Source organism: Crotalus tigris, unplaced genomic scaffold, assembly GCF_016545835.1.
Source record: "Crotalus tigris isolate CLP2741 ecotype Arizona unplaced genomic scaffold, ASM1654583v1 scf7180000018525.42219311030:4301911, whole genome shotgun sequence".
NCBI classification, from domain to species: Eukaryota; Metazoa; Chordata; class Lepidosauria; order Squamata; family Viperidae; genus Crotalus; species Crotalus tigris.
Genome location: NW_024097057.1, coordinates 78956 through 105102, shown reverse-complemented (window position 1 = coordinate 105102; position 26147 = coordinate 78956). Strand labels below are relative to the sequence as shown.

Genomic DNA, 26147 nt, shown 5'->3' with positions numbered 1-26147 from the left:
TAGAATAGAATAGAATAGAATAGAATAGAATAGAATAGAATAGAGTAGAGTAGAGTAGGGTAGGGTAGGGTAGGGTAGGGTAGAGTAGAGTAGAGTAGAGTAGAGTAGAGTAGAGTAGAGTAGAGTAGAGTAGAATACAATACAATACAATAGACAAATTGTAGAATAGAATAGAATAGAATAGAATAGAATAGAATAGAATAGAATAGAATAGAATAGAATAGAATAGAGTAGAGTAGGGTAGGGTAGGGTAGGGTAGGGTAGGGTAGGGTAGGGTAGGGTAGGGTAGGGTAGGGTAGGGTAGGGTAGAGTAGAGTAGAGTAGAGTAGAGTAGAGTAGAGTAGAGTAGAGTAGAATACAATACAATACAATAGACAAATTGTAGAATAGAATAGAATAGAGTAGAGTAGAGTAGAGTAGAAAACAATACAATACAATACAATACAATACAATACAATAGACAAATTGTAGAATAGAATAGAATAGAATAGAATAGAATAGAATAGAATAGAATAGAATAGAATAGAATAGAATAGAATAGAATAGAATAGAACCAGAACAGAATAGAATAGAATAGAAGCTGGGGGTCTTCTAATCCAGCCCCCTGTTCAAGCAGGAGAACCTACATGATCTCAGATAGGTGATCGTCTGGTCTCTTCTTTAAAATCTCCAGTGATGGAGAGCCCACACTTTCTGGTGGGAAGCTGTTCCACTGGTTGATTGTCCTCACTGTCAGGAAAGTTCTCCTTAATTCTAGGTTGCTTCTCTCCTTGATCAGTTTCCAACCACTGTTTTTCGTCCTGCCCTCGGATGCTTTGGAGAATAATGTGACTCCCTCCTCTTCTTTGTGGCAGCCCCTCAGATACTGGAACGCTGCTATCATGTCTCCCCTGTTTCTTCTCTTCTCTAGACTCATCTGGTGCTGCCATGAATCTCCTGACAGGCCCTGCAGACCCGCCTTCCTCTCCTTAAAGCAGTGGTTCTCAACCTGTGGGTTGGGACCCCATTTGGGGTCGAACGACCATTTCACGGGGGTCGCCAAACAAGGCTGTCTGCCATTTTTTCCTCCTTTTCTTTGGCCACATCCCTGGCACCCGGTGATGTATAAGTGGTTGGGGGTCACCACAACATGGGGAACTGTATTATGGGGTTGCGGCATTAGAAAGGTTGAGAACCACTGCCTTAAAGAGACACGCTGGGCCCGGAGTCCAGATCGCATCAAGCCAGCTGAGGAGCAGTATCTGAGCAGCAGCATTTGTTCCCTTCCCAAACGGAGGGCAGCCAGCTAGAGGAATTGCCTCTTTGGAGCCAGCTTGCCTACCTAGAGGGTCACTTCTCATTGGCTGGGATCCATTTGAGATCCAGTTGGTCGCAAGGTGAAAAATGTCTGCTTCCGAGCTGTGGCCAACCCAACTTGCCAGGTTGTGGGAATGCTCTATCACCGTGTTTCTCAACCTTGGCAAGTTGAAGATGTGTGAACTTCAGTTCCCAGAATTCTTTGCTGGCTGCGGAATTCTGGGAGTTGAAGTCCACACAGCTTCAACTTGCCAAGGTTGCGGAAACGCTGCTTTATCGTCTTTATTTCTTTGGCCTTAGCAGCTTATGTGATACACACTATACAGGGAGTCCTCGGCCTAACAGCGCTTCATTTAGTGACCCTTCAAAGTTACAACGGCACTGAAAAGAAGTAACTTATGACCGTTTTTCACAGTTACGACCTTTGTAGCATCCCCACGGTCACAATTCAGATGCTTGGCAACTGATTCATACTTATGACGGTTGCAGTGTCCCGGGGTCACGTGATCCCCTTTTGCGACCTTTTGACAAGCAAAATCAACGGGGAAACTGGATTCACTTAACAACCATGTTACCAACTTAACAACTGTGGCAAGGAAAGTCGTAAAACGGGGCGAAACTCGCTTAGCAAATATCTCACTTAAGAACAGAATTTTGGGCTCCACTGTGGTTGCAAGGTGAGGACTACCTGTATTAAGCCACATTTAAGGCCGTGTTTCTCCACCTTCGGCAAGTTGGCTTGGCAACTGTGTGCTGATGTGTTCACCACTGGGCCCCAGCCCCCATCAACACCGGCTTCCTTCCTTTTTTCTTTTTTTTTTAGTTCTTTATTGAACTTGTCTGAAGGATCTTTAGAAATGTGCAACTTAGCCTGACAAAACAATTCCCTAAATATGCAGGTCTAAATAAACCGCAAATTGCCGGATGGCAAAGCACGATTCTTTTTGAGCGTTTGAAACATTTTAAGGAGATGTTATAGTTTGGCCATAAAGTTATGTCTGGGCACTTCTGCATCCGTGTGTGTTTTTGTGATGGCAGAAGGCCCCAAATTCACTCTGGAATGAGGGGCCTTCATGGTGTAGAACAGTGTTTCCCAAACTTGACAATTTTAAGGCATGTGGACTTCAACTCCCAGAATTCCACAGCCAGCGTTGCTGGCTGTGGAATTCTGGGAGTTGAAGTCCTCATGCCTTAAAATTGTCAAGTTTGGGAAACACTGGTGTAGAAGAGTGATTCTCAACCTTTTCTTCACCACGGACCCCTTTTAGATACCTCTTACGGCCACGGACCCCAAGAGTTAAGATTTCAATCGTAACACTTCTGTGACAACATTGTGGCCTCCCAGGGTCCACGGACCACAGGTTGAGAACCACTGGTGTAAAAAACCTGGGAGGGAAGATGCCACCTGTGTGCATCTCCTCCTACTATGGAAAGAGTCCCTGTGTCACGATGCGTCTGCCCCAGTGGCGGGCAACGTGGCTTCTGCCTTCACCGCCACTTGTACTCCGTGGCTGCACTTAATTACGGGAACCCTGTTGACTTATGGGAAGCCATTTGCATCCTGCTGGGGAGCCCGACTTCCCACCCCCCAGAAGGAAACTATAGGAAAGCTTCAGAAGCAGGCAAGGGGAGGCTCCCAAACAGCCAGGAGCCCAGATCACACCTGTCACAACAGTCCGTGGAGGTCAAATGCTAGGAAAAAAATTAGATTCACCTTGCCTTGAAAAGGCCCCAAGCAGGGAACCAGCCCAGAAGTCATGGGAGAAGCTTGGGGGGGGGGGGTGTTTCTAAAAAAGCAAGATGGCCCCAGTGTTGGTGATGGACGTTTTAGACCAGTGGTGGCGAACCTGTGGCACGGGTGCCAGAGGCGGCACTCGGAGCCCTCTCTGTGGGCACACGCACTGTCTCCCCATCCCTGCCTTCTCCCACCGCCCCCTCCTCACCACCAGACCCCCCGGAGGAGAGTAGCTCCTGGGTGCAGCCCACATAAAGCAGCGCAGCCCCAGGCAGTGGGGACAAGACTCTGCCCTTGCGGTCTGTCGTGCACAGATGATGCTGTGGGGCATGGGCAGAGGGTGTGGCCGCTGTGACGCTACTGGGCTGCCTGGGTGATCTGTGGCGGGCCGTGGAGGTGGTGGGTGGCCCAGTGGGCAGGGTGGAGAGGGACAGGGGTGGGGAGCAGTTTTTGGGCACTCTAAAAGGTTCGCCATCACTGTTTTAGACAATGTGCCCAAAAGGGGCAAGGACTTGATTGTGTGGCTTGGCAGACCATCTCGATTTTTTTTTTTTAACACACAGACCCTGCAAACACTCCAGAGTTTTATCTGAGAAATGTGTTGGCACATTAAGAGGGTTTGCCGCTTAGGACCACAGCTGAGCCCCAAAATTCTGTTGCTAAGCAAGACGGTTGTTAAGTGAGTTTTGCCCCGTTTTATGACTTTTCTTGCCGCAGTTGCTAAGTGGATCACTGCAGTTGTTAAGTTAGCAGCACAAGTGTTAAGTGAATCTGGCTTCCCCATTGACTTGGCTTGTCACAAAGCCGCCAAAGGGGATCACGTGATTCCCCGGGGAAATTGTGACCATCATAAATATGAGTCAGTTGCCAAGCATCTGAATGTTGGTCACATGATCACGGGGAGGCTGCAATGGCCGTAACTGTGAAAAACAGTCATGTTACTTTTTTCAGTGCCATTGTAACTTTGAATAGTCATTAAATGAACTGTTGTAAGTTGAGGACTCATAGACTTTCCCCACTCAAGGGTATTGATTTGTGTTATCAGTGTTAATTCACATATCAGCATCCTATGGCCCCTTTACTACCTGCAAACTTCAACTTTCTGAGCCAGCCATTCTGGGAGCTGAAGTCCACAGGTCGTAAAGGGGCACTAGTTGCCCACCCCTGGATTAAGGAATGAGGCCAGATTGAGAAAAATAGACCCGTGACTTTTCCTTCAAAACAATAACTTATTTTATACATCTGCAGAGTTTGGACGGAGCCCCACTGTTGGAAGCATTGATGCTGCTGGATTATAGCAAGACACAAAATTAGGCTTTAATCAAGCAATTGATTATCAATTAAAGTTTTAATTAATATGAATTTTTTGAAATCAGCCCTAATTATCCATCTCAGATCTTATCATTCTCTGGTGATTGACACTTCATCCCCTCCATTCATTGTTTCCAGCCAGGATGGACTTAATATTTACCGCGCTCATTCCGTCTACTTTTTTTAAACACTGCTATAGTGGGTTCAGCTGTTATCCACTCCTCAGGAACATCCTCAGTACTCCAAGATTTATTAAAAATCAGTCTCAGGGGCGCAGACAGGTCCTCAGTCAAGCCTTTTAAAACGCCTACGCGCAAGTGTTTCGGTCCTGCAGATTTAAAAACGATCAACTTTAGTAGATGCTGTTTAACTTCTCTGTGCTGGGAATGTCGCGCACTTGTATTTCTTTTACATATTGAATTTGTTGGCTCCCCATCTCACTACAAGGCAAATCTGGGCAGCTCTTTGATGAGATGTTAAGGAAACGAGCCGAGTCCGGCTGCACCTGTTCAAGAGGCGGGAGTTTCACGCTCCTATTGAAGTACACATCCAGTACAACATACACACATGCGCACAGAGTCACAGTAGCTAATGGTCAGCATGCCAGATTGCTCTACCCTCCAGAAATAAAGTCCATTTGTGAATGGTTTCATCATGGAAAGAGAGCCAACGGTGCATCTATTTGCTCCTTATTCAGACGATACAGTTATGTGCACACTTGCAGACATAACTTTATGAGAGGGCTGCAATGTCCAGCATCGTTGGGAAGGGAGGAGCATGTTACTGATCCACTGGTGGTCAGCAGGTTCCCCTGTTGGCTATCTCACCAAGCTGGGTGAGGAGGAAGGAATTATAATCCTAAAACAGGAAGGGACCTTGGAGGTTTTCTAATCCAGCCCCATGTCCAAGGCAGGGGTCCTTATACCATCCCAGACAAATGGTTGTCCAATCTTTTCATGAAAACCTACAGCAATGGAGCACCCACAACTCTCGGGGACAAGCTGTTCTACTGATTAATGATTCTCATTGTCAGGAAACTCTTATATCCAGGATGAATCTTCTTCTGCTAAACTTCCACCCATTGCTTCTTGGTGCTTTGGAGCATAGGTTGACCCACCTCTTCTCTGCAACAGCCCCTCAAGCATTGGAAGACAACTATCACATCATCCCTAAGACTAGACATACTCTTGATTTAATAGCTGACTAGCTTATGTAATGTAAGATGTAAGATGTAATGTAATGATGGGAATGAGTCAGCAGGGTTTGTGTCTCTTTAAGAGCCTTCGTATAAAGGGAAGGCTCTGCTGATGAGTTCTCTCTCTTCCGTTTCCTGCTGTAATTGTGGTTTGTTGGATCCTGCTCTATTAGCATGTGTATGTATATTGTTCCTGGTATATGATATTGTAGATGGTCAGGGCTTTTTTTTGTCATAGAACGCCCAGAACGGAGTTCCGGCACCTTTTTTGGATGGAACCTTGTAAGGTAGGCAAGGCGGGTTGTATGACGTGTGTGAGTTCTGGCACCTTTTTTTTTTTTTTACAAAAAAAGCACTGTAGATAGTGTAAGATAAACCACCATTTTATGCGGACCATTGTTTACTGTGTTTACTCCTGGGTTATCTCAGCACAATGACTGTGCACGCTCTGACACATACCAACTTACCTTAGCCATTCATCCTACAGTTTAGTCTCCAGACCTCATTGTCTTTGTTGCTCTTCTCTGAAAAAGCTGTTTGCACACTGTGCCCAACACATCTGCTTTTTTGGCAGAGGGTGTGTGTCAAACTGGCGAATGCAATGTTGTAATGCAAATCTTGCATCTATGATAAGTGTGTGTTCAAACAGATATCAGGTAATCTTCAACTTGCCACCATTCGCTTAGTGACCGTTCAAAGTTACAAGAGCACTGAAGAACATAATTTACATCCGGTCCTCATACTTACAACTTGGGCAGTATCCTCATGGCCACATGATCAAAATTCAGCTCTTGACAACCAGCCTATACTGTATTTATGACTGCCACAGCATCCGGGGTTCATGTGATTACTGTTTGGGATTCTGACAAGCAAAATTCACGGAAGGGATGCCAGATTCACTTAACAGCCACTGTGATTCATTTAACAACTGTCACAAAAAGGTCATTTAATAACCACCTGACTTAGCAATGGATTTCTGATCCCAGTTGTGCTTGTAAGCTGAGGACTACCTGCTATCATGTCTCCCTTATTCAGTTAAGTTAAAACCTCTTTAAACATCTTTAAAAGTTTAAATTTAAAACATCTTTTAAATATAGTCTGCGTTTAATAGGAGACAAAATTATCTTAAAATTATCTTCTGGGTCCATTGTTTACAAATATCCATCAATATATCCAACATTAAAGTATTTTGCTCCCTTCTGTATTAGTAAGTCAAATTTAAGCGTTTTTCTTTAATTGTAAGTTTTAATTCTTTTTCACTTCCTCTAGAGTCCAACCCTCAAAGTTCCTATCATGTTCTTATTTTTAACGATTCAAAATAACAATGTTTTCCCCTTCTTATAATTAATTTCAAAATCCATCTGGATCCACAAACTTGTGACTTTCTAAAACCAATGTTCTAATCATCCAATTGCTGCTTATTTTTTTTTTAAAATAAGCCCTTAAACCTGTAATTAAAATTTACTTCACAAAGGATTGAAGGAGACTCACAAATTTCCTATATTGTATTTAGAAAAGAGATTTGTTAAATGTTTCAATAATTTTGTGAGAAAAAAGAAAAAATGAAAAGAAACCAAGTTCTGGGACATTATTTGATTAAATTTACTGTTAAAAGTAAAAGGCATATAAAGTTGATTGTTTCTATTTTAACATGTTGTCAGATAATGTTGCTATCCTTGGCAACCCTTAATGAACTTTAGCTGACTAGGAAGAAACAATGAATTTTTAAGGATTTGTTAATGGATAAGAGTCGGAATATTGGAAGAAGAGATATAATTTGTTGTATTATAAGAGAAGGTGATAAGCTACTGAAATTGTTCACACCTTTTGTGAAGAAGAGGAATTCATTTCATTCTATACTTTCTTTCCTTTTCGTCACTATAAATAAATTTATTACTATCTGTTTTTTTAATTTTTTCTGCACTTTCCAGTTTTCTTTTTATTGTTTTATTCGTCTTAATTTTGTGTGGTTTCTCTCTCTTTAACTTTTAATAAAATTATTATAAAAAATAAAGGTGGTCCAGTCTTGTGGAGTGGAGGGAATTGAGTTTTCATTACGAATAGAGGCGCTGAAAGCTTTCAACCTATCTTAAGAATCAAAAGGAAATAAAAAATGGTTCAGTGAATGTAACGCTGGTATCTGCAACAAGACAGGAAGGCCAAAACACAAAAAAAGACTTTTGAATACGTCAGCAAAAAGGAAAGGCTGGCCCATGCCTAGAGGAAGAAGGTGAGAATTGGAAAGGCCAGAGCAGCTGAGGAATTCTGCTGATCATAGTTCATTTGACCAACAATTGTCAGTCAATCAGAATAGTGCTGGAAGGAACCTTTGAGATCTTCTAGTCCAACCCCCTGCTCAAGCAGGAGAACCTATACCATTTCAGACAAGTGACTGTCCAGTCTCCAGTGATGGAGCACCCACAATTTCTGGTGGCAAGCTGTTCCACTAGTTAATTGTCCTCACTGTCAGGAAGTTTTTTCTTAATTCCAGGTTGCTTCTCTCTTTGATCAGTTTCCAACCATTGCTTCTTATCCTGCCCTCTGGTGCTTTGGAGAATAATCTGGCCCCCTCTTCTTTGTGGCAGCCCCCCAGATACTGGAATATTGCTATTGTTAAGCTCTTCGTTCGATGGCGAATGAAGATCACACATGTTAGAAGTAATGGTTCTTTATTCCTCCTTCTGCTCACTACAACAACAACAGTGAGACTCGCAGGTCTCTGCTTTTGGGTCCGGATCCCCGGGCAAAAAGGCTACAGTTAATGGCGCGCTTTCGCGCATGCGCGCAAGGCTGGCGCCTTTCAGTCTGGTCTCGGGCAGCTTGCAGCAATCCCAGGACCATAGCAATGTCCTGAGCCTGCTTTTGCAGGCTCAGGACACAACAGCTATCATGTCTTTCCTACTTCTTCTTTTCTTTAGACTAGTCAAACCCAAGTCCCACAGCCGTTCTTCGTATGTTTTAGTCTCCAGGCCTTGGATCATCTTAGTTGCTCTTCTCTGAATTTTTTCCAAACTCTCAACATCTTTTTTGTAATGTGGTGACCAAAACCTAACGCAGTATTCCAGGTGTGGCCTTACTAAGGCTTTATAAAGTGATATTAATACTTTACATGATTTTGAGTCTCTGTTTATACAATCAAGGGTTGTATTAGTTTTTTGCTGCTACTGCACACTGCGGGCTCGTATTTAAGTGATCGTCCACTAGGACTCCAAGGTCCCTCTCGCAGTTACTGTTTTTCAGCCAGGTTTTGCGTAATCTGTACTTGTACCTTTGGTTTTTCCTGCCTAAATGTAAAACCTTGCTTTTCTCCACATTAAATTTCATGTTGTTGGATGGGGCCCATTGGCCAAGTCTATCAAGATCTTTTTGGATCCTGAGTTTGTCTTCTGGGGTGATGGCTACTCCTGCCAGTTTGATGTCACCTACAAATTTGATGAGTTCCCCTTCTATTCCCTCATCTAAGTTGTTTATGAAGAGATGGAAGAGTCCCGGGCCTAAGACGGAACCTTGTAGTACCCCACTGCTTACTTCTCTCCGTGTGGATGTAGTGCCATTAAGGACTACTCGTTGAGTACGGTTTGTCAGCCAGTTACAAATCCATCTGGTGGTGATGCTGTCTATCACACATTTTTTCTAGCTCGCCAAGGAATAGGTTGTGGTCTACTTTGTCGAATGCCTTACTGAAATCTAAGTATACTACGTTGACAGCATTTCACTGGTCTGCTAATTTAGTCACATTGTCAAAGAAGGATGAAATAAGATTAGTTTGGCACGATCTGTTTTTAACAAACCCGGGCTGGGTTTTACTTATAACTTTATTTGTTTCTAGATGATGATCTGTTGACCCAGATGAGAAGGCGGAACAGTTGTGTGTTGGCTTTTGCACCCTCAGCTTGACAAGAATGGAAGCTGCTCAGCTGGCGGAGCTGGCGAGTTTGCTCAGAAGGATTACTTAGCACGACCAAAGAGCAAATTTCCTCACACTTTGATGAGACTTGGATACCTTCTTGGCAGGTTTTTCTCCAGTCCCTCCTCCCCGTACAGCCCTGCCCTCCCCAGGCCAGTCGAAATCCGAAGACCGAAAGAGCTGCGTTGGCAGAATGAAAAGCTGGGAACGGGGAGAGATTTCATACCTTCATGAAGACTCCTTGACTCAGCAGGTTTTCCTCCGCAAGGAATTTAATAAACATGAGGGCTTTCTAATTGTTTCTAAGCAAAATTGCCTGGCCCTTGCAACGAATGGATTACTGCTCTGTAAGGTTGTGATGAAATGACACTTTGGAGTAGTGAAAGCAATTCCCATGAATTATCTCGGGAACTTTTTCCATTCGTCCCGTGAAGTAAGCAACTTTAGACTTCTAGTCTTACTCCTCTTTTTATTATCATCTTCCCAGCCTGCAATTCAGCAAAGCAACCGGCTCCTAAGATAAACGGAGCCGACTGCTCAAAATAGCAGATTCAGCCTGGATGCTCCCCTTCCCAAGCAAGGTGGATTCTTTTTCCCTTTGAAATTCATGTACTCTCCAATCATTTAAAATATTTAACATAAACTTCAAATAGGGAAAATGCTTATACTCTGCTGTTTCTTATTTGATGCTGTTATTTACAGGTGTTTTTATATCATGTGGTTATTTCCACTTAATAGGTTAAAACTGATGTTAGCCATCAAGAACATTTGTAACCGGGTAAGATATAAGTGTTAGCAAATAAATAGATTGATAAAAAAAATAATTAACTAAACAAACTGAATTTACAGAACAATCTAAGACATATAGAAACATCTGACTCAGGTTAAAACTAAATAAGCTTAACAAAATCTGGAATAGGTCAGTGAAGGGCAAATGGAGAAAGAGAAAAAAGAAAACTGAAAAACTGAAAGAGGAAACGGAAGAAGGACTGGACAGTCCTCTCTGAATATCTAGCAGGGGTCACCCAATGACTTCTCTCGCCCTCTACAGCAGTGGTTCTCAACCTTTTTAATGCCGCGACCCCCAACCGGTCGTAAGTCAAGGACTACTCAACCGGTCGTAAGTCGAGGACTACTCAACTAGTGCAGCACCGTTTGCAGAATGGGACTTTTGGCGGGCTCAGCAGGGCAGAGACAGCCTGGACAATTCCTATTGGCTTTTGAAAGCCAATAGAATTAGACTCTATTCAAGAGAGTCTATTCTATTGGCTTTCAAAAGCCAATAGAATAAAAGGGAGTAGCACAGCTAAGGAAAAGGGGGGGAAAATGGCGGACTGCATTGTTTGGCATTGCGTTGTGAAATGGTCGTTCAACCCCAAATGGGGTCCCGACCCACAGGTTGAGAACCACTGCTCTAGAGCCCAGGACAACGCATCACGGATGTAAACTACAGGAAGACAGTTTTCAGCCGAATGCTAGAAAAACATCTCATTTTGGAAGTCTAGATTAATTGGTCAGCAGGACCAACAATGGAAAGAGGGATGAGTTCAAGTGGAACTGAAGAAGCTTCTTGGATGAGAAGTGAAACATCTTCAAGGAAAAACAAGAAAGTCCAGTTGCCTTTTGAAAAAACACCTCCATTAACAGAGGGATAGGATCAAGATCACGTGAAGTATTAATACAAGGCCTTGATAAGGTCACACTTGGAATACTGCATCCAGTTTTGGTCATTGCGATGTAAAAAAGATGCTGAGACTCTAGAAAGAGTACAGAGAAGAGCAACAAAGAGGATTAGGGGACTGGAGGCTAAAACTTATGAGGAACGGTTGCTGGAATTGGGTACGTCTAGTTTTAACAAAGAGAAGGACGAGGGGGGACATGATAGCAGTCTTCCAGTATCTCTGGGGCTGCCCCAAAGAAGAGGGAGTCAAGCTATTTTCCAAAGCACCTGAAGGCAGGACAAGAAGCAGCGGATGGAAACGAATCAAGGAGAGAAGCAACCTAGAACTAAGGAGAAACTTCCGGACAGTTAGAACAATTAACCAGTGGAACAACCTGCCTCCAGAAGCGGTGAATGCTCCAACACTGGAAGTTTTTAAGAAGAGACTGGACAGCCATTTGTCCGAAATGGTGTAGGGTTTCCTGCCTGAGCAGGGGGTTGGACTCGATGACCTCCAAGGTCCCTTCCAACTTTATTATATTATTATTATAATATTATTATTAAGATGGAGAATCTCCTTAGACAAGTGGAGAGTTCGACAGCCATCTCTGAGGGCGTGGCTTTAAGAGTTGAGTGGACTCTTAAAACTCACATCTTATGATTCAGTCGAGATGCAACAGATTTGCAGAGAAATTCCTTTGCCTAATCTCACTGTGTTTGAGAAGGGCCACCTGCTTTGGTCAAAGGTTTTCCTGCACTGACACTCAGCCCTAACTGATGCCCGGTACCAACTTTGTTGTTGTTAGTTGCAAAGTCGTGTCCAACCCATTGCGATCCCATGGACAACGTTCCTCCAGGCCTTCCTGTCCTCTACCATCTTCTGGAGTCCATTTAAGCTCAGATACGAACTTTAAAAAGGCCTTATTCTGCCCCAATTTTGGCCTCTCTTTCTCAAGAGACTTGATCTCCGACTGCTTCTCCAGGAAGACGAAACCCACTCCCCCCCCCCGCTTTTGATCCCCACAGTCTTCCAGGAAGGGTTCTTAATCTTCTATTAAAGAATTATGCTGGCATGAAATGAAGTTTCCAGGGGATTAGCCAATCGCTTTAGCAACCCCACCACGTTGAAATTCTCCACGGACTCCGTTGGCAGAAAGGCCACTGGCATGCCTGACCTAGTTTAATCACAACGCTGCACAAAAGAGGCCCCGTTTGGGCCACGGAGCCGGAAAGCTTTGCAGAAACAGCTCACCTGGTTTGGGTTTGGAGAAACATCCCCCCATGGCGAGTCAAACAGCAGAAGCCGTCCGGCAAGGGACGGATTGAGGGAAGAAACGACACCTTCAGCCCAGCCTCTGGGAAGTGGGGACCTCCAAGCCAGCCAACAAGCGACGGGAGCCAGGGAAAGTCAACATGGTGGCCGCTGCTGAATGGCTTTCCGCAAAACCAGGCTTCTCATTGCTACTTTGCTCATCATACAGCTTCTCTGGTGACCTGGGTGGGATAAAAAAATGCAATGAGTTTTAGCCGCCAAGTGTGAGGACCCACCCCACTTTGCATCTTAAGAAGACAGAACTCTTGGAATAATTCTTCCAACAGGAATCCTTTATTAAGAGAAAATGGTTGCAGGCATGCTAGACAGGACTTGGGGTCCAAGCTCTCCCATTCAAGGTTTTAAGGGGTTCCCCAGTAGTCCCACCCAATCAACCCCCCTTCCAGTGATAGTTTCAAGTATCACAATTCCATCCCCTTTCTTCTTCCGTCTGGATGGAGACTTCAGATAACTACATGAAAGGCAATTACTCTTCTTTGATATGTTAAAGCTTAGAGGCCACAATAAACACACATTCAGTCCTTTGAAGTGTGCTGAAGGAAGTGAGGGCCATAAAGCCCCTTTGCTCTCCCCCTTTTCTCCCTCTTATGGCAGAATCCAGAGAAGGCAGAATTGGGAGTTTCTATGTTTGATAATTAAAGATGAAATATATTTCATTTGAAATCTCGGCTCTTTCTCGGGCAACCAGAATTTTGTGCCCACAGGACTGTCACACAGCTCTGCAAAAACTGGCCCCCCTTTTTTAAACAACTATTATAAAAAAACCATAATAACGATAAATAAACTAAATAATTCCAATTATAAAATACTATTAATAATACTTATTATAATGGATTTGTTTATGTTCTTAAGGTTGAAAGGGAGTTAAGGGTTAAGTATGAATTTAGTTGTTGTATAAATTGTTGAATTTAATTAGATTAGGTTTAATTATGTTTGTTATAACCCTGTACTCGGCTCTGGGAAGTGGGGGGAGGGGTAGGAGGGTGGGGATGGGTGGATTAGTGGGTTTATTCTGTTAATAAAACATTTTAAATAAAAAAAACCTGGTCCCCTAACGCCAGTGTTCCTAACCTGCCAGCCTTGCTAAATGCCTTCTACGCCACTGGCCAGGCTCCAAGGATGGAGAGGCATGGCAAGGCCTCTGCCCTGTTGTCAAGGGCAACAGCTGGGCCACTGTGACCAGTCCCAAGATGGGGACCTCCTCCTTAGGATTTAGGAGACCACAAAGGCTGGAGGCTAGACTTGGAAGCCAAGCAAACACCCTAAACGTGGCACTTCCACCAAGATGCCCCCACTTGGAGAAGAGAGGTTGACCCCAACTTTGAGACTCACTGTAAGGACCCACCCCACTTTGCATCTTAAGAAGACAGCACTCTTGGAATATTTCTTCCAACAGGCATCCTTTATTAAGAGAAAATGGTTGCAGGCGTTCTAGACAGGACCTGGGGCCCAAGCCCTACGGTTCAAGGTTTTAAGGGGTCCCCAGCAGCCCCACCCCACCCCACCATCTTTCCAGCGACAATCCCAGGCGTTACATTTCCACCTCCTTTTTCCTCACTGCCGGAAGGGAGACTTCAGAGAGGAATAGATGAAAGGTGATGGGCCATATTGTTATGGTTAGTCCTTTTGGTGGTATCCACATTCAGTCCCTTTTGAAGTTGTACCGAAGGAAGTGGGGGCCATAAAACCCCTTTGCTCACCCACCTTCCTCTTCATCTATGATAGAATCCAAAGAGGGCAGAAATGGGGTTCTCCATAGTCGATAACTAGAGATGAAATATAATTGGATTCTGACACCCACCTAGAAAAACCAGGCTGGAGAGGGTTATCTAAAAACTTACTGCTTTCCAGAGGGGTAGGGGGGAAACACCAAAGGTAAAATGATGGCCATCACTTGCACAATGCATGTGAAGTCCTGGCTGCCCTCTTGATACTTAAACCCCAAATATCCATTTTGTTCCCTTGGCTTAGAACAGCCGGGAACTCACAAAGATCTGTCTGAAAAGAACGGATGACTTTCTCAATTATTTTTGAACGATGGCCTTATTCATAGTTTCCTGTGAAAGCTACTTTGTGTGAAACTAGCTGTCTTGCAAAAGGGAAGAGCGGGAGACACGCCAAGTGTGAGGTAAGATCACGCTTGGGATTTGGTCACCACGATACGAAAAAGTGTGCAGAGAAGAGCAACAAAGAGGATTAGGAGGCGAAACTGTCTGATGAGGAATTGCAGGAAGTTGGTATGTCTAGTCTAACAAAGAGAAGAACTAAGGGCACCTTGATAATCAAGGAGAGAAGCAACCTAGAACTAAGGAGAAACTTCCTGACAGTCAGAACAATTAACCAGTGGAACAACCTGCCTCCAGAAGCGGTGAATGCTCCAACACTGGAAGTTTTTAAGAAGAGACTGGACAGCCGTTTGTCTGAAATGGTATAGGGTTTCCTGCCCGAGCAGGGGGTTGGACTAGATGACCTCCAAAGTCCCTTCCAACTTTATTATTATCATTATTATCATTATCATTATTATCATCATTATTATAGCATCTTCCAATATTTGAGGGGCTACTACAGAGAAGAGAAGAGGATCAACTTATTTTCCAAAGCGCCAGAAGGCAGGCTAAAAAGTAATGGGCAGTGACCAAACTTATAAATAGGGAGAAATTTCCTGTTAATTAGAACAATTAATCAGTGGAAAGGCTTGCCTTCAGAAGTTGTGGGTGCCCCATCACTGGAAGTTTTCAAAAAGAGATCAGACAGCCATTTTTCTGAAATGGTATAGAGTCTCCTGCTTGAGCAGAGGGTTCGACTAGATGATCTCCAAGACCCTTTCTACCTCTGTTATTCTGAACTCCCATCTCTTCTCAGGGAAGGAATCCAATGTAACACACACACGCACACACATACACACCCCAATTCAGAGCTTGGTTCTGGGAGAGCTTTTCTCCCTACAGACAAACATCTACGGGGAAATGTGATCCAGAAAGGATCTCCAGCCAAGGCAAGGGCTAAGCTCTAAGTTCCCATTTCCCTCACAGAGAAACTTTGCCCTCCTTTGTGGTTGTCACACATCAAAGAAAAAAGCCATCAGACCGCTAGTAGCATCAGCATCGTTAGACCTCGTTCGCTCCCCCTCCAAAATTGAATGTTACAAGGGTATCCATGGAGTCCAAAAAGTCAAGATGGTGGCCACCAGGGTAAAGGAAAGCCTTTCCCGTGTTAAGGGCATTGTGGTGCACGTACAAATGGTCAGAACTTCATCTCAGGCCCTTATTTTTTTGTAAGGACCCAAAGACCAGGCTCTTCCAGTTGACATGGAGTGGTTGATGGAGTAACAACAGGGCGGACTAACGTGTGGGACCGCCGTGGAATAAGTCTTGCTACCAAGCTTAAAGTTTACCAGGCAGCAGTGCTAACTACCCTATTGTATGCTAGTGAGACCTGGACAGTGTACAGGAGGCATGTTAGGCAACTGAACTACTTCCACATGACTTGCCTTCGTAGAATTCTGAGGATCCGGTGGCAGGATAAGATACCAGACACAGATGTCCTCTCCAGAGCAGGCCTATCATCAGTTTACACTCTGTTGATGAAAACCCAGATGCGCTAGGCGGGCCATGTTGTAAGGATGCCAGATCATCATATCCCTAAACGGCTCTTCTATGGTGAGCTGTCTCAAGGAAAGTGATCGCATGGGGGACAAAAGAAGCGATACAAAGACACGTTGAAAGCCTCTCTTAAGTCCCTGGATATTAACACCATCCCTTGGGAACTTTTGGCGCATGATCGACCGACATGGCGCACCTTGGTGTACCAGGGTTGCCAGACATACAAACACAGAAGGACAATCTTGGCACAAGAAAAGTGAGCACTCCGCAAAGCCAGAGCTGCAAATGCTGAATTAACAGTGTCTACATTTCTTTGTTCAGTGTGTGGCAGAACATTCCGTGCTAACATCGGTCTTATTAGCCACCTACGGACACATCGCTGATGGCCCATAACCCACAAGATGTCAAGGTCTTCATCGAAATCGATGGACGAACAACACAAACACACACAACAACAGGGCAAAATATCTGCCCTGCTACCTTCATATAATCCAGTGGTTTGCAAACCATATTGGCTTATTAAATTTATATGCCGCCCATTTCACTGCCACATATGAGCCGAGGTGGCGCAGCAGTTAGAGTGCAGTACTGCAGGCCACTTTAGCTGACTGTGTTCAGCAGGTCAGCGGTTCAAATCTCACCGGCTCAAGGTTGACTCAGCCTTCCATCCTTCCGGGGTAGGTAAAATGAGGACCCAGATTGTTGGGGGCAATGTAAATATATATATACATTGCTTACTGGTGTACACCGCTTAGAGAGTGCTTGCACTTAAAAGCGGTATATAAGTCTCATAAATAAATAAATAAATAAATAAAAGCAACTCATGTTTTGCTGCAACAATGGCTGATCCTGTCTTCCTAAACTGCCTTTTTTGCTGGGCTGAGTCCCTGTTTGTTTCTCTCTCTGCTGGCACGACCAGAATCTAGAAGAGGCAGAGATAGAGGGAGGAAGCCCCTTCTGCCTTCCAAGAAATCATTCTAGGTATCTAACGAGCCTGAAGATAAAAGTCTCGCAGCCCTGGAGCATCGCTGGGCCTGCCTCTTCCCCCAAAACGCCCTTCAAAAGCTTTTGGCCCAGTTGGCGAGTGTGTGTGTGTACCTGGCTAAGCTGCAGGGTCATTCCACCCTCAGCAATCTTCCGATGTACCTCATTTCCTTCCTTATCTTTACAAGAAGCAAATGGAAAAGGTAATAAACCTTGAGCAGGAAAGGAAGGTGTGTGTGTGTGTGTGTGTGTGTGTGTGTGTGTGTGTGTGTGTGTGTGTGTGTGAAGTTCCCCATGTCATTGACCCAGCCTTTGGAGGGCAAAAGGTAACACCGTTTTTGATTTGACGACTCAGGTTAGATCAGTGGTTCTCAACCTTTTTAATGCCGCTACCCCCAACCGGTCGTAAGTCGAGGACTACTCAACCGGTCGTAAGTCGAGGACTACTCAACTGGTGCAGCACCGTTTGCAGAGTGGGACTTTTGGTGGGCTCAGCAGGGCAGAGAAAGCCTGGACAATTCCTATTGGCTTTTGAAAGCCAATAGAACTAGATTCTATTCAAGAGAGTCTATTCGATTGGCTTTCAAAAGCCAATAGAATAAAAGGGAGTAGCACAGCTAAGGAAAAGGGGGAAAAAATGGCGGACTGCGTGGTTTGGTGACCCCCGTGAAATGGTCACTCGACCCCAAATGGGGTCCCGACCCACAGGTGGGGAACCACTGGATTAGATTCATCCGTTTCTAAGTGAGTCGGAAGAAAGGAACAAAATCTTTGAAAGTTCCCTGTAGTTTCTTGAGAAGATGCCCTTCCCTAGAGCAGGGGTAGGCAACCTTGGCTCTTTTATGACTCGTGGACTTTGTTAAATCCTTCGTTTGCGGGAGAATGATGAAGACACATGGTGACAACTAACAATGCTTTATTCTCCTACTCCAACTCCAAGCAAAAAGCAAAAGGCACGCAGCCTTTTTATAGGGCTTGAAACCCGGACAGAGTGAACCAACAAAAGTTCTTCTTTCTTCGCGCCTTGCGCATGCACACAAGGCTGGCGCCACTCTGTCTGGTCCCGGGCAGCTTTTAGAATGCCCGGGACCATTTGCAACAATTCTGGGCCTGCTGAGTTTCCTCATCAGGCCCAGGACACAACAGACTTCAACTCCCAGAATTCCTGAGCCAGCATGGTTCAGTTTGGAAAGCTCTCCCTTTTCCCTCAGCATGGCTGGCTCAGGAATTCTGGGAGTTGAAGTCCATGAGTCATAAAACAACCAAGGTTCCCCACCCTGGGGTCCTCAACCTTGGCAACTTTAAGACTCATGGACTTCAGCTCCCAGAATTCCTGAGCCAGCATGGAGGAACCATGGCCCCCTCATGACTTGTGGACTTCAACTCCCAGAATTCCTGAGCCAGCATGGCTCAACTTAGAAACCTCTCCCTTTCCTCTCAGCATGGCTGACTCAGGAATTCTGGGAGTTGAAGTCCACCAGTCATGAAGGGGCCATAGTTCCCCCCATGCTGGGTCAGGAATTCTGGGAGTTGGAAGTCCACGAGTCATAAAAGAGCCAAGGTTGCCTACCTCTGGCCTAGGCCTAGGCCACTTTATGACTTATGGACTTCAACTCCCAGAATTCCTGAGCCAGCATGGCTCAGCTTGGAAACCTCTCCCTTTCCCCTCAGCATGGCTGGCTCAGGAATTCTGGGAGTGGAAGTCCACGAGTCATAAAAGAGCCAAGGTTGCCTACCCCTGCCCTAGAGCAACATATTTTAAGCAACTGGGCTTGGTCCTCTTTGCTTTTTCTCCAAGGCAGCCATCTTGCCACCAGTGTCTCTAGCGGGGTTTCTCAACCTTGTCAAAAGTTGAAGATGTGTGGACTTCAACTGCCAGAAATCCACAGCCAGCCAAGAATTCTGGGAGCTGAAGTCCACACATCTTCAACTTTTGACAAGGTTGAGAAACACAGCAACGAAGCACAATAACCCAGCAATGATTAGGGAAGTGAACATCCTTCATGTTGGTGCCCAGTAGTTCTCTCTCTTGGCAGCCCTCGCACCCTCTAAGGCAGTGGTTCTCAACCTGTGGGTCGGGACCCCATTTGGGGTCGAACGACCATTTCACGGGGGTCACCAAACAAAGCTGTCCGCCATTTTTTCCCCCTTTTCTTTGGCCATGCTCCTGGCACCCGGTGATGTATAAGTGGTTGGGGGTCACCACAACATGGGGAACTGTGTTATGGGGTCACGGCATTAGAAAGGTTGAGAACCACTGCTCTAAGGGAAAAAGCTTATCCTTGAAGAACAGTTGGTGCCTGGCTCCTTTCCCTGGAGATCCTCAGGAAGGTCCAATTTCGTCCTCCAAACATTTAGCACGAATTCCGGAAGGCCACCTGCGCGCCAGGTTCACGAGAATGAGGTGTGGCTCAGTCCCATGAACCTCCCTGGACTTCAGATCCTTCCAGTTGCTGAGAGGGATTGCCTGGCTAGGGAAAGGTACCTCAAAAGCTTCCAAATAAAACAGCCCCCTTGTCTTTTCCAGTAAAGACCAAATCCAGGCTGGTAGAGACCAAAGGTCAGTTGGTCGATCAATCAGGCAAGACGCCGTTTCTTTACCCGGAACTGGTTGCATTAAACCAGTGTTTCCCAAACTTGACAATTTTAAGGCATGAGGACTTCAACTCCCAGAATTCCACAGCCAGCAATGCTGGCTGTGGAATTCTGGGAGTTGAAGTCCACATGCCTTAAAATTGTCAAGTTTGGGAAACACTGCATTAAACTCAATGGGCCAGGATCCTGCAATACGGCAAGCCACTAACCTGGGTGTTATCTGGAAGTAAGCTGGTGCTTCTGTTGGTGGTCAGCTCAGAAAGGCTGGGGAGGGCCAGCCGGGGAGGGCCAGCCAAGAGCAGGAGGGGGCAACTGACAACCGGACAACTAGATCCAAGCCCTGGGAAATTGGCCCTCCATGACACTGAGGACCCAGGCTAGTTGTGTCCTGGCCATCAGATGAAGCCACATAGATGGAGAGGAAAATACATTTGGGGAAATACAAATGTATTTCAGCTGGAAATACATTTGGGGAGGGGGGCTGGGGAGACTGAAGGACAGGAAGGGTCGGTTACAAGCTCAGCCCCCTCAGAAGCTCTCCCAGGAAGGTCTCCTGCACAGCTTCAGGTGAGGAGACCTTCAGAAGGCGCAGGGAGCAATCTTTGCCCTCCAGCCCAGTCCTGCCTCCCGCTGCTGCTGCTGCTGCTGCTGCTGCTGCTGCTTCAGCAAATTGGTCTCCAGATTAGATCTGCTGAACGGGAAGCCTGGCAGGTGAACTCCTGAATGTGCTCTTTCCGACGGGAAGACAGACAGCCGTCCTGATGTAATCATTAAGCAAGAGGTGCAATGAAGATTTCAAAGGTGCATCAATAAACTGCTGATTACTTCCTCAAGGGCTGAGACAAATTCTCAGCTGAGAGGTGGGGGGAGGGGGGGAGGGAGGGAGGGAGGGAGGAAGGAAGGAAGGAAGGAAGGAAGGAAGGAAGGAAGGAAGGAAGGAAGGAAGGAAGGAAGGAAGGACTATGGGGTCCTTGGTGCTCTCTGAGCTTGCTTGTTTTCTTGCAGACGTTTCATTACCCAGCTAGGTAACATCGTCATTACTAGAAGGGAGGGAGGGAGGGAGGGAGGGAGGGAGGGAGGAAGGAAGGAAGGAAGGAAGGAAGGAAGGAAGGAAGGAAGGAAGGAAGGAAGGAAGGAAGGAAGGAAGGACTGACTATGGGGTCCTTGGTGCTCTCTGAGCTTGCTTGTTTTCTTGCAGACGTTTCATTACCCAGCTAGGTAACATCATCAGTACTAGAAGGGAGGGAGGGATAGAAGGAGGGAGGAAGGGAGGAAGGAAGGAAGGAAGGAAGGAAGGAGGGAGAGAGGGAGGAAGGAAGGAAGGAAGGAAGGAAGGAAGGAAGGAAGGAAGGAAGGAAGGAAGGAAGGAAGGAAGGAAGGAAGGAAGGAAACCATGATGGAGACTTATAAAAAGCAAAGATGGAGGTGAGAATGTTTTTCTCTCCATATACCAAAATTCAGATTTCTACCAAAGGCTCTAACTACAGTCCATACAAAGTTACCTTCCAGATACAACGTTGGGTACAAAATCCCATCATCCCCAGTGACCATGGGGGAACGGGGGGGAGGGCAAATGCCTGTGCCTGCAGCAAGCAGTCAGAGGCCCTGTAGATGTTCATAAACTTCTATGGCAGCGACTACTCAGCTGGTTTCAAGCAGGGGGAACCCAGAGATCATTTAACTGCCCTGAGAATATTCCCTTCCCAGAACTGCAGCAAAACCAACGCCCCAGCCAGAGCCCATCTCTGGCCTCCTCCATCCAGATGTTTCCCTCTGCATAGCTGCCTCTCTCCTCAAATTGACCTTCTTTGGGGCAGCGTCTCCTGTCCAGGCATGCCACGGACCCCTCTGCTCCCACACCTTTACAGTTGTGGCTCCAATGGGGGGAGAACCTACTCCTGGGTCCCTGGAAAGGCAGCCCAAAGTCTTTCCAAAGGCTTCTTGGGGTCCGGTGCTCCCTGTCCTTCACTTCTCTTTAATCTCATGGATCCTCACACTCATTGCCACACAGACTCTCAGGGTCCTCTGCCACCCAGCCTCTGGAGAAGAGCTGCTGTGCCAAAAGCAATTCAATAATTCAACGCTCTTCGCTCTTCCGTGGGCTTCAAAGGGCCGATTCGCCAGGGGAGGCAAGCGGGAGTGCCTAGGGAGTCTTCTTCCTGCAGGCTTCCTCCTTCCCCACTGCAGACCCCCCTCCTTCCAAGATGGCGCCTGGAAGCCTTTTCCACAGTCCAGAGGCTGCCTTGCTCAGCCACCCAACAGAAGGGGAGGGTCTGAACCAGCCTTTGCGGCTGCCCACCAGTCAAGAGCAAAGCTCCCCTCTGGGGGAGGGAGACGGCAGCTCAGCATCACACACCTCTGCCCCTTTGAGAGGGTGCGTGTGACATTGCACGCGCATGAAAAAGAAGGGGGAACGCTTCACGCTCCTTCCATCAGCCTGACTCCCTCGCTACCCTATGGCTTGCTTCTAGACATGTGCCGATCAGCGTCTTGATTAGGGACTTGCCCCATCTTCTTCCAGCATTTCTTTCTGCACTTCCCTGAGTGATCCCGGTGGTCTCCCATCCCATCTTTAGCAGACCCAACCCTGCTGATTTTCCAAGCCCAGACAAGGCCAGTATTGTCACAAAGTGGGCTCCTTTTAAGGGGGCAGATCAGGAGCCCCCAGAGGAAAGCGCACTGGCCAAGCTGCAGGGGGTTGGACTAGAAGACCTCCAAGGTCCCTTCCAGCTCTATTATTATTATTATTATTATAAGTTGCCTGCTGCTCTCTGGGAAATCAAGAGCCAGCGCACAGTCAGCCCTGGCAGGGCACAAATCTGCCACATCATTTCAATGTATTCAACATGCATGATTCAGGCCTCTCCTACATCAGAGCATAGCCCTGCCGACTTAAATGTGCAGCTTTAACTGCTTAGTAAGATGTCTGGAAGCTGACATGTTAATGTCTCTCTGCTGAATGAAAATGAATTTACAAAGGAAATTATTTGCCGAGACATTGCAAGACTTTGAACCGAAAGCTGGAACAGCTAGTTCTGTATCTTTGGAGGAGAGACTTATTGAGCTAAAATGTGTGGATGTATTGCAGCACAAACATTATATAAGACACAGCTTAAAAATATGCATGAACTTTGTTTGAGCGGCCCAATTTCCCACTGCCATAGACCCGATGAAAAATATGTTCAGCCTTGGCTGGATTTAAGCATGGCTGGATTTGATTAGGAATTGAATGGGAAATCATGTGAGGGTCGTGATAGATAGGTAGGTAGGTAGGTAGGTAGGTAGGTAGGTAGGTAGATAGATAGATAGATAGATAGATAGATAGATAGATAGATAGATAGATAGATGTAGGTAGGTAGATAGATAGATAGATAGATAGATAGATAGATAGATAGATAGATAGATAGATGATAGAGAGAGAGAGAGAGATTTTGAGGATAGAGGTAGGTAGGTAGGTAGATAGATAGATAAATAGATAGATGGATTTTGAGAGATAGATAGATAGATAGATAGATAGATAGATAGATAGATAGATAGATAGATAGATAGATAGCCTTTATGACATTTTTACTTGTGCGCACGACACACATTAAAAATGAAATTTAGTTGCTTGCTCTCAAAGTGTACACATACATAACACACATTTAAAACATAACTATGTACAACATATATATAGATCTACACCCTTACATATAAGCAACATATAAATATTAATCACTGTCCATCTTGATCAGCGGTTCTCAACGTTTGTGTGACGGCGACCCCCCCCACCCCCATGCGCATGCGCGGCGCGGTGCGCATGGGGGTGGGGGGCCCCTGGGGGGCCCGCGCGCGGCGCGCATGCGTGGCGCCCCCTCATGCGTGGCGCACATGCACGGCGGCGCCCCCACGCGCGGCGCACATGCACGGCGCCACCCCCGGAGGGGACAAAATGGCGGATCGCCGCCTTTGGCGACCCCCAAAAAGTGGTCGATCGACCCCAAATGGGGTCGCGACCCATAGGTTGAGAACCGCTGATCTTGATGTTTTGTTTTGGGTTTTTTTGTTTGTTTTTTTCACTGTGCCCTGATGTGACACCTCTGCACAACATACTAAACCTGAAATAGTAAAAGACATTCTTTGGGCGGGGGGGGGGGGTGAGCTTGTTTCAATCAATAGGCTCCACAATGCTTGGATAGACAGATTGCCCAGTTCACCCCATGGGCTAAGATCCTCTCTAACCCACACATTTTACCTAGTCCAGTCAGATGTACCAATGATCTTTAGGTTTTCCTGGAAAGAAGTTATGTCATAAGCTGTGAAAGCAGCTAACGGCTGTTGGAAGAATCTCCTTGTCAAGCAACTTTTCCAACTATTCTGCTCTTCCGTTCCTTTTCCTTTTTTCCTGAGGATTTGCTTTGAGGTTGCCATCCCACAGTCGGGCTGCCCTCTTCCTCCCATCTCACCTGCTGCTGACAGTCCATGGACAATTCCTGGCTCAGGAATTCTGGGAGTTGAAGTCCACGAGTCATAAAAGAGCCAAGGTTGACCACCCCTGCTAGGGCAACCTCTAAGTAGAAGTTTTGTTCAACCTCATGCAAAAAAGTCTGGAGTGGGGTCCAGGACAAAAGATAATAGCCAAGGGCTCGTTTGCAGGTTGCAATTAGGATTTGGTTTGGTTTGCCTCATTTACTTTGATTCCATCTACATTTTGGGGCCAATGAAAATAAGCACAATCAATCGTATCGCTGCTGTTGGCCATTTTCTCCTTCCGATGTTTTAAAAACCACATCCCCAAAATGTAGACGACTTTGTTTTAATCCACGGTAGCAGCCAACAATCGGAAGCATTTAATGCAATTAATGCGGGAAACTTTTAAGTCTGAAAAGGTGCTACTATCAGACTTCGGATTTATTTATTTTTTTTACTTCCAAAATGGAAACCTTAGGGGGGGGGGAGCGCAAATTAGGCGCACCTGATTGTCAGTGGCTGAAAAGAAAGGGAAACTCCCACCGCTCTTTTAAAGGTCTCCGGAACAAGATTTCAATATTGAAAACTGTCTTCCTCCAGGAGACCCACTTGGGTCATCGGTAGAATTCCCAGAATCAGTAAACGGGCTGCAAAATATATTTTTTATTTTGATAGCTGGGAAGAGGCTTTCCTGAGTGGCTGGCGGCGGCGGCAGAACCTGAACTCAGAGCCCGAACTGCCTTTCCCCCCCCCCCCATTTTTTTCCAAGGGTGCCCTCAATTTCTTCGCCTTTCTCCTGCGCTGGCCCAAGAGGGATTCTGGGCTGCCAGTCGCACGCGCGGGGGGGGGGCTTGGGGGCCCAGGGGGGCACCGGGGACCCTTCCCAGAAATTGTCCCGGGGGAGGGGGCTGGGATATGATCGGACACGCTGTATGAATGTATTTACTTTATTGTTTTCTTGTCAGATTATTGTTTTAATTTGGTACGCCGCCCTGAGTCCCTTGGGATTGGGCGGCATATAAATTTCAGAGATAAATAAATAAATAAATAAATAAATAAATAAATAAATAAATAGCGCCGGGCTCTGGGGCGGAATCCCCCCCCCCCCAGGACGCGTGATGAGGGTCGGGGTCGTCAGGAGGGGAAAGGAAGGGGGGGCACTTGAAAACCACTTACCCCCCCTCGCCTCCCCCAGGCAACTTTGCCGCCTCCTGCAGTCGCCTCCTCCGGGGGGGGCAGCGCTCTTCAGGAGCCCCCCCCCCGCGCCAAGACACACCGAAAGAGTAGAGGGGAGCGGGATGGGGGTGAGGGGGGGGAGCGAGGAGGCCGGAGGGGGCTCCGCGGGAACCGCAGCTCTCCGGCAGCTCGCAGGCTGGAGCCCTGCCCGGGGAGGGGGGGGGGTCACTGCAGCCCCGGGAGCATCCGCACCGCTGGGGCGACGGATCCCTCCGCGGAGCCCAGCAGCTGCTCTGCCCCGGGGGGGGGTGATTGCAGTTGCGCGGGGCAGATGGGGAAAATGCCAGGGGCGAGCTGACCCCCCCCTCCGTTTCCCCCCCCCTCCGTCTCCCCCCCCTTCCCGCTTCTTACCAGGCTGCCCGGCGGGGTTTCGGGGTGCAGAGGAGGCGGGGGGGGGGGTTGGGGCGACTCGGCCCGCGGTTCAGGGCCTCCTTCCGCTGCCCCCGCCCGTCCCCGCTCCGGGCTGGCCGGCAGCCCCCCCAAACTTCGGGCTGGGCGACGCCGCAGCAGCTTCTGCGCTGCCGGCCGGCCGGCGGACTTCCCGGCGCACCTGCCCGTCCGCCTGGCGCCGCCCCCGCCCCCGCCCCGCGCTCCTCCGGGCGGACGGCCGCGATCCCGGGGTCCGCGCGGGCCCCCTGCCTCCCGCTTGGGGTGGGGGGGGCGCGGAGAGGCGATTCCCGGCCGCTTCGCACGACACGCCAAGACCCGTGTCGGCCCCCCCCCGCTCCGCGGGACGGCTCTCCCCGCACCCCGAGCTCTGCGTGGCGCGAAGGCGACCCCCCCCCCGATCCAGCTGACCCCCGGATCAAGGCACGGACGGAAGGCGCCCCGCGCAAGGGCTTCT

At 47.1% G+C, this 26147-nt stretch overlaps 1 protein-coding gene across 3 annotated transcripts in view; it reads right to left on the bottom strand.

The window, feature by feature from the left end:
* The window catches only part of AIFM3 (apoptosis inducing factor mitochondria associated 3), a 57011-nt gene extending 31167 nt beyond the window's left edge, over window positions 1-25844 (bottom strand). For 2 of the 3 annotated variants that reach the window (XM_039353452.1, XM_039353453.1), the window contains exons 1-3: window positions 25655-25844; window positions 12357-12598; window positions 4503-4670 (exon numbers count right to left, since the gene is read on the bottom strand). In XM_039353452.1, the coding sequence (XP_039209386.1) occupies window positions 4503-4670; window positions 12357-12387 (199 nt within the window). In that variant the 5' untranslated portion in view covers window positions 12388-12598; window positions 25655-25844. The remainder of the gene's footprint in view (window positions 1-4502; window positions 4671-12356; window positions 12599-25654) is intronic. The other variant, XM_039353454.1, reaches the window with a different exon arrangement.
* Between the last annotated feature and the right edge of the window lie 303 nt (window positions 25845-26147).